The following is a 9,310-nucleotide window of genomic DNA, read 5'->3' as shown; positions in this document are numbered from 1 at the left end:
GGATCCCTATAAAAATATTATAAATTGGGCTTAAATAATCGATTATTTATGGTAGCTAATCCATTAAACTTAGGACCTAATCGATTAGGTAATCAATTTTGCCCATTGATTTTTTCCATTTTTGAACCATCCTTTGGCCTATAAATAGAGGTCTTCCCCTTCATTTTTTTTCATCCAGCAGCATGAGATATCTCACCTTCTTCCCTCTCATTCTCTAAAATATTTTTAAGTTCTCTCGCATAATTTTAGTCATAGCACTTTCAGAAAAAATTCTTGTTTCTAAGTGAGAAAGTTTTTCTGGAAGGGTTATTATTGTAAATTCACCAAGATTTCTTTTTCTCTTGAGTGAATTATTCTTCCTTAGGAAGTGTTTATTTGGGTTTGGAGCTAAATGATCACACTGATTCACACCGTGTTTTTGACTCGGATTTCACATGTTTATTAGGACTTTATTATCATTTTGTTTGTATCATGCTCTCTTTTATATTGTTTTCAGATATTTACCTCTTTCAGGACCTTTTTAGAAGAAACGAACCAAAAAGACCTAAAATTAGGGTTTTTCGGCGAATATTGTACACATGACGTTGCACATGGAGGCCGCTATAGGAGAAGCCATGACTCATCAACCCTCAACCAGGAGGTAACCGCCATGTTCCCATGATCTTTCCCATTTCCACACATGGCGGGCGCCATGAAAGGATGGCGGACGCCACCTTTGCAAATCACGTTCCCATTAAGGAAAAGTTGGAGGACACCATGGTCTTTGCAAGCTGCTGAAATCCTCTATAAAGAGTTCGTTCCATTTCATTTTCAAATGATCCAACTTAGTTTACAACACTAAGACTATATTCTTCATCTGTAAAGCGGTAATCCGTCACATTGGGGGATTATCGCACCTTAGTGAGATTGAGTTGGGTCACTTCGAGTTGCTGTCGTCTTTATCTTCAGAGCCAGAGGTTTATTTTCCTTGTACCAGATTTAAAGCCTCCGTTTGGAGCAGGTTCTTATTTTATCGCTTTTATTTATTTACTTGTCTCGCTTTATTTTATTTACTTTCTGTCTACGCTTTACTTTATTTACTTTCTGTCTATGCTTTACTTTATTTACTTTCTGTCTACCCTTTACTTTATTTACTTTCTGTCCACGCTTTATTTTATTTACTTTCTGTCTATCGATTTATTTTATTTACTTTCTGCCTACGCTTTATTTTACACGCATTACTCGTTCTTTACGCCTCACATTCTAAAACAACTTTTCATCATGATCAATATCATTGTGTTTGTTGGTATTGCTATGTCTGGCTAAATCTTTTAAAGGTTGAAATGTAAGGATCACGGTTAAAGAGATGTTTCACATATTGAATCTGTAGAAATACTTTAAAGGTTGTTTTGATTTTTAACTTGAGTTTTCTGAAACAAACTTGGTTAGTTTTAACTATTCAAGGAGTGCGAAAGCATCCTGGCTTAGTTAACTAGGAATTTTTATCACTATAAGGAAAAACGATTTTTGAAACTATTTTCGGACGCGTTGATAGATTTAAAATCAGGAAACTCCTTGGGTAAAACTTTCCAAATCAAGATCACTTTTCAACTAAGTTTACGAGTCTTATTTCTTAAAAATAAGTTTACTACTTTAGCGTTCTGCGCACCTTTTATAAGTGACAAAAAAGGCCATAATTTAAGGGTAAACTCGGTTCTGAATACGCGAAAACGACAATTCATGTTAAATGGATTCTTTTCAGAGTAGAAAATATTGTCTCATAAGTAGTTCTATTTAGACAATCGAAACATCACTTAACTGACGTGATATACATTCAAACCTGTCTTTATCTGCACTGCATTTATTATTTACCATTATTTTGCAACATCAATATCTCTTTATATACCGCCTTAGATAAACATCGTAATGATAGCAATCGATAGATTGCCGATTTGGTCTATGTGGGATCGATATTCTTTTATATTACTTTGACGCGATTCGTGCACTTGCAAATACACCGATCACTAAACCTGTTAAAATCTCTTTTTGGAGAATCAGTGTTAAGTCTCCATTTAGTTCGTGAGCTTCGCCACTTAAAGAAAATCTCTTCTTTTGAGTTTGTGAAGAATAACCAGAGAAAAATCTTCACATTAGATATTGAGCTCAATTTGGTATAAAAATTTAGTTGGTTCAAGATATTTTTGGTGTAAAATCTCAGTTCGGCTTGTGGTCAACCCAGTATAAAACCTCAGTTCAGTTAAGAGGATAACCAATTCTAAACTCCACCTTGATTCGAAATAAGTCTGTACAAAATATTTGTTTGGATGAGAGACTAACTGCTCGAAGCTTTGTTCGTATTTGACGTGAAGAATAACTGCTTCATTCCACTATTCGCTGTTTGATTGAAAGTAAACCTAAAACTTCACTTTTCTTGGTATAAGGGGGTTCGTGAGCTTAACCTTCTAAAAGCTCTCAAACATTATTTGATACTCTCAAGATTAATTCTTAGGGAGAGAAGTATGTCACTTCCTTTGGACCGAGCCTCTATAAATCTCCGGTGTTATCTTGTTGAGAAACAAATGTGAGTTGTATTGAGAAACAAATGTGAGTTCTAATTCCCACATTGCTTAGAAAAGTGGAGGTTGAACACTTTATAAGTAAGAGGACCCATACACCTATCATCTTAAGATTTTGGGTGAATATGTGGTGTCTCTCTCACTTGTTTGGGTGAATGTTTGACCCAATGCGAATGCTTCCCTCTGTTGGTGCAAAGGTAGAATAAAGAAAGAATGGAAATATTCTATTAGAGAATGACGGCTACAAAAAGGATTAAAAGTTACAATGATTGACACCCTATTTATAAGCCTCTAACAAACTTAAATATGAATCAAATCTAATATTTAAATCTAATATCTAACAAACTTAAATATGAATCAAATCTAATATTTAAATCTAATATCTAACAAACTTAAATATGAATTAAATCTAATAATTAAATCTAATACCATCCCTTAATTCATATTCCATCAAAACTTGTAACACCAATTCCATCCCTTAATCTGAGAAATTGATCAGTCTTGATAGCTTTCGTCAGAACATCTGCCAACTGCTTCTGAGTGCTGCAGTGTACAACTTCTAACACTCCCCTCTGAACTTGATGTCTCAGAAAATGATACTTGGTCTCAATGTGCTTGCTTCTCCCATGCAACACTGGGTTTCTGGCAAGATTGTTTGCAGACTTGTTGTCAATCATCAGCTTCAGAGGTTTGTTTACTTTAATCTTCAGATCCTGCAATAGATTCAGAATCCACACAGCTTGGCATGCAGTAAAAGCAATCTTACAATTCTTCAGATCAAATCTCTTCAGAAGTTCTAATTCATACTTGAGCTGATGCAAAATAATACCTTTCTCAGAGTATCTGAACTCCATCCCTAGAAAGTATGTCATTTTGCCTAGATCAGTCATTTCGAATTCATTCATCAGAACTTTCTTGAACTTGGCTATCTCTTGTTCAGAACTTCCAGTCTTGTTTCTCTCTATAGCATCAAGTTCTTCTTTCATGGCCTTCAGCCAGAGCTTCTGCTTAAGAGCCTCTTCTGTACTTATGGGTTCAGAGTCTACTAACATGGCACACTGAATAACTTCTCCTTCAGAGTCTACTTCAGTGTCTTTCAGCATGTCAAATTCTGCATATCTTCTGGGGATGTTTCTGATTCTTTGTGGTCTCTGAACTTGTTCAGAGTCTTGAGCTTCAGAGTTTCTAGCTTCAGATGGTTGACTTCCTCCAGAGCTTTGACCATCTTCAGGGTCTGGCATATTTCCAGAGTCTGAATTGCCACCAGAATCTGGATTACCATCAGAGTCTGGGTCATCAGAGTCTGGATCATCAGAGTCACTTTCATCTTCTGAGTCTTCTCCAGAGTCAGAATCACTATCAGAATCAGAATCAATATCAGAGTTTACTCCAGCCTCAGAAATTCTGAACTCTGACCTTTCTTCAGAGGTTCTAACATCAGAGTCAGATTGAGACTTATCCCAATTCCAAACTTCTGATTCCTTCACAATCACATCTCTGCTGAATTCAATTTTATTGGTTTCTGGACAATAGAGCTTGTATGCACCTGTACTGTGGTACCCTATCAGAATCATCACTTTGCTTCTATCATCCAGCTTCTGTCTTCTGGCTTCTGGAACATGTTTATAGCAAACAGAACCAAACACCTTCAGATGACTAACACTTTGCTTATCTCCAGTCCACTTCTGTATTGGAACTATTTCCTTCAACTTCTTCGTAGGACATCGGTTGAGTACATACGTTGCGGTGGCAACAGCTTCTCCCCAGAGCTTCTGAGGAAGTTTCTTCTCCTTTAGCATGCTTCTCACCATATCAAGCAAAGTTCGGTTTCTTCTTTCAGCAAGACCATTGTGTTGAGGGGTATAAGGAGCAGTAACCTCATGCTCAATTCCATTCTCCTCACAGAACTTCTGGAATTCTTTGGAGTTATACTCACCTCCACCGTCAGTTCTAAGAATCTTCAACTTCTGACCACTCTGATTCTCAGCCTTCATTCTGAACTTCTTGAATTCATCAAACACCTCGTGTTTAAACTTAATAAGGGATACCCATGTCATTCTTGTGAATTCATCAACAAATAACACAAAGTATTTATTCCCTCCAATCGATGCTACTGGAAATGGACCACACACATCAGAATGTACAACTCCCAAGGCATGTTTTGCTCTTGGAGCAGTTTCTGACGCAAATGGCAATCGTGGTTGTTTTCCTTCCATGCAAACTTTGCATGACTTTTCAGGCTTCTTAATTGCAGGAATTCCATGTACCAACTTCTTTGAATTCAGATGTTTTAAGCTTCTGAAATTCAAATGACCAAATCTTCTGTGCCACAGCTCACTCTCCTTCTCAGCACTTGTTGCACTAAGACATTCTGAGTCTGCAGTTCTGACATTCACCTTGAATGTTCTATTCCTTCCCTGTTCTGACTCCATAATCAACTTCTGATTGCAGTCATACAACTTCAGAAGATTGTCTTTCATGGTAACTGAAAAACCTTTCTCAATTAATTGTCCCACACTCATCAGATTGCTTCTGATGCCAGGTACATACCACACGTTCTGAATCAATGCTGTTTTCCCATTGTTCAGAGTCACTCTGACATTTCCCATACCTTCTGCATTAAGGTATTTGTCATCAGCACATCTGATCTTTGTCCTCTTTTCAGAGTCAAAGTCAACCAGCCATTTCTTGTTTCCAGTAAGATGATTTGAGCAGCCAGTGTCCATATACCACCAGTCTATCAGATCCATATCACCAGATTCAGAGGCCATTAATAGCACAGATTCGTCATCAGAACTTCTGGCTATATTTGCTTCTTCTGATTTTCTCTCCTTGTTTGACCAACAGTCTCTAGCAAAGTGACCAAACTTCTTACAGCAGTAACATTGGATTTTTTTCTTGTCATACTTCTCTTTTCCCTTCTGAGCATTCTTTTGTCTATCAGAGGTTGAGCTTTCTGACTTCTGACCACCATCAGATCTTCTCCTGGCTTCTGACTGCTTCTGATACCTCCTATCAGAAGTTGCTTTCAGAGCCTGCTGCTCTACTTCCCTTTCAGAAGTTCTTTCAGTCAAACGCAACTCTTGCGCTTCTAGACTGCTCTGCAGCTCTTCAATTCTCATGGTGCTCAGATCTTTGGAATGTTCTATTGCTACCACAATGTAATCAAATTGAGAGGTAAGGGATCTCAATACCTTCTCCATGATTGTTTCTTCAGAAAGAGTTTCTCCACACGCTTTCATCTCATTAGTGATCAGAATCACTCTGGAGATGTATTCAGAAACTTTCTCATTATTCTTCATGTTGAGATTCTCATATTGCTTTCTCAAGGACTGAAGCTTCACCTTCTTCACTGATGCGTCACCACCATAACATCTAACCAGTGTGTCCCACGCAGCCTTTGCTGTCGTTGAATCTGCAATCTTCTCAAACACATTTACATCAACACATTGATGAATGAAGAACAATGCTTTCTGATCCTTCTTCCTTACTTCCTTCTGCGTGTTTTTCTGTTCATCTGTCGCATCTGCTGCTACCGGAACATAACCATCAGTGACAAGATCTAGAACATCTTGAGCACCGAATAGTACACGCATTTGGATCATCCAACGATTCCAGTTTTTACCGTCAAATACTGGAAGTTTGGTGTTCATGTTGCCGTTTCCGTTCATCTTTCTACCTTGCACAATACACTCAGATTTCTCACACAGTGTTTCCCAACCCACAGAATTAAAATTCTGATCAGATTTTGTTCAAGATTCAACACGAATCTAAGAATCAAAATCAAACACACAAGACCTCACGTTCACTCGTGTTTCCCGTGTTTCCCAATGAATCTGAACCGGAGCTCTAGATACCAATTGTTGGTGCAAAGGTAGAATAAAGAAAGAATGGAAATATTCTATTAGAGAATGACGGCTACAAAAAGGATTAAAAGTTACAATGATTGACACCCTATTTATAAGCCTCTAACAAACTTAAATATGAATCAAATCTAATATTTAAATCTAATATCTAACAAACTTAAATATGAATCAAATCTAATATTTAAATCTAATATCTAACAAACTTAAATATGAATTAAATCTAATAATTAAATCTAATACCCTCTCATGATGACCCATCAGTGGTATCAAAGCCGATGGTTCAAGTAAGAGACCAATTCCTTGTGTCGAAAGTCTTCCGGACATGATGGTCAGACGATGTGTTCCGTCGAAGTTCCCATGATGAGATAAAGGTGTCTCTCAATGGCAGTACACTCATGTGAATGAAAGAGCTTCCGCTTGAGGGGGGCATAATGGATGGACTCACACTAAAGGGGAAGATTGTTGAGAAATAAATGTGAGTTGTGTTGAGAAACAAGTGTGAGTTCTATTCACATATTGCTTGGAAAAGTGTAGGTTGAGCACTTTATAAGTAAGATGATCCATGCGCCTATCACCTTAAGGTTTTTGATGAATATGTGGTATCTCTCTCCGTTGTTTGGGTCAGTCTTTGATCTTTAAGTGAGTATTTGACCAAATATGAATGCTTCTCATTCATGATAACCCATCTTTCCCTTAACTATTTTACTTTCAACTTTTTATTTTTATTTTGTTCTTCCGCTCCATATCCAATTGTTTTCTTTTAAAATATTTTTAAATTCTGATTTTGTTCTTCCTTCTGATTTTTTTAATGTCTTTAAAAATGGTTTAAACCAATTCATCTCTATCTTACCTTACGCGTGGAATCACATGTTCAGTAAATATGATATAAAGTTATGAGTGAAAGAATTCTAAAAACTAATAATGTATAAAACGTTACCATTCAAAAGATAATATTTGGAGTATGTTACTTAACCTCTTGAAGTCATCTTCGAGAGTGATAAAGTTTTTACACCTTTTCACATTTCAAAAAATCAAAACCAATTAAAAAATAGAGATACGTTCGACAGTAATTTTAAGTTTTTATAAGATTTGTGAAAATTACTTAAACATAATGAGAAATCTCCTAATTGATATATTTTTGACACCAATCACACAAATAACATATTATTATAATTATAAATATAGCATATCATTTGCATAAAGTGATCCCCATGTGGAATATCTAAACATATTACATATTTCTCTAGCTTTCAGACAATTTCTCTAGCAAACATACACTTTTTAAACAACATAATTGAAGATTATTTTTATTCCAAATTACTTAAACCCTTTAACTGACATTAGCCATTTGCCTAGTTATAAAATCCTTAACTTTAGAAATAAAATGTGACGTTTCTGGTAAATCGGAAAAGTAATAAAAAGCATGAATCATATTTGTAAATTCAATTAATTCCACTTCTTTTCCAGATTTTATCAACCATTTATAATATCTCTTTTGCCAATCCAGTAACGGGTCTAACCCTCCAACACACAAAAGGGTATCCGGATAATCCACATTCGAAATATCCATTGCATTAGGCCCACTAACATTAACTACTTCATGGTCACGGGTTAACCCATCTGGTAAAAACATCTTCCAATACCAATCAGTTTTGTCCATTGAAACACCAGGTGCCCGTTTGAACTGGGTCTCGGATTCGGTTCTTTCCTCACCTCCAAAAAACGGTTGTATTGAAACTAAACCGATAACTTTCAAATTTTGAAACTTTTCTAAGGGAATCCGAACTGCAACATGATGGGCTAAATTTCCACCCGCACTATCACCAGACAAAAAACATTTACTAATGTCAGCAGATTTTCCTAAAACATTGTTATTTTGATCGAGGAATTTAAGGATTTCCAAACCATCATTGTATTGAGATGGAAAACGATGCTCAGGGGAAAGACGATAATTAACCGATACAATAATTGCGGAAAATGAACGACAGAATAAACGACATACATTGTTGTATATGATAGAAGATGGAGAACACATTGCAAAACCGCCACCGTGAAAAAATACAAAGACCGGGAGAGGTACGTCAGAGAAAGAGTTTGAGGAAGGGATAAAAAGACGAAACCAGAGATTACGCATGGGGTCCACGATGACGTCAGAGGAATAAACTCCGTCTTTGAAGTTAGGGTTAGGAGAGATTTTTCTATCAAAAAAGTTGAATAGACGACGATTGACAGTGTCGTTGGAGCGACGAGAAACGGAGATAAGGAAAGAGATGATAGACATGGTGAAGCGAACCTTCCATGGAAGGAGTGGTGTGGTGTTTGAGGTCATGATAATGAATAATAGTGATAGTTGTTATTATTGGTTAGTGAAAGAAGATAAGAAATGAAGTGGACAAGAGTCGAGGGAAGTGTTTATGTATACATAGAGATCTATATTCAATAAGTGTATATTAAAATGAAGGAGAATAAAGGAGATTAAATTGAGATAATACATCATTGATTAGTTATTGGTCACATGATTTGATATAGAGCAATTTTTTTGGATGGTATTTTTCGGTTCATATTAATATCTCATTGGGATTTAGTGATTAATTGTGTATTAACGTGGTAAAGAAAAAATAATGTCTGTTCTATAAGTGAAGTTAAATTTTATAGATATGATTTAGATAATTTTTCCGGTTCATATTAATATCTCATTTGGATCTGGTGACTAATTGTGTATTAACTTGGTAAAAAAAAATAATATCGGTGAAGTTAAATTTTATAGATATGATATAGATAATTTCATAGTTTTCATTTCGTCTTTAGAGGCATTTATATGATCTATGTGATCATAATAACTATCAATGCATCATATATATATATATATATATATATATATATATATAT

At 35.9% G+C, this 9,310-nt stretch overlaps 1 protein-coding gene across 1 annotated transcript; it reads right to left on the bottom strand.

Moving 5' to 3' along the window:
* Positions 1-7,632: 7,632 nt before the first annotated feature.
* LOC127131445 (probable carboxylesterase 18) lies at positions 7,633-8,837 on the bottom strand. The gene has a single exon (XM_051060369.1). The coding sequence runs from the start codon at positions 8,748-8,750 to the stop codon at positions 7,752-7,754; it is 999 nt and encodes a 332-aa protein (XP_050916326.1). The 5' UTR covers positions 8,751-8,837; the 3' UTR covers positions 7,633-7,751.
* Between the last annotated feature and the right edge of the window lie 473 nt (positions 8,838-9,310).

Source organism: Lathyrus oleraceus, chromosome 1 (genome assembly GCF_024323335.1).
Source record: "Lathyrus oleraceus cultivar Zhongwan6 chromosome 1, CAAS_Psat_ZW6_1.0, whole genome shotgun sequence".
NCBI lineage: Eukaryota > Viridiplantae > Streptophyta > Magnoliopsida > Fabales > Fabaceae > Lathyrus > Lathyrus oleraceus.
Note: the sequence above shows the minus strand (reverse complement) of the source record. Positions and strands in the feature narration are given on the sequence as shown.

Coding starts and splice junctions, on each gene's coding strand:
- LOC127131445 (XM_051060369.1), bottom strand. CDS start 8,750: ATGACCTCAAACACCACACCACTCCTTCCATGGAAGGTTCGCTTCACC.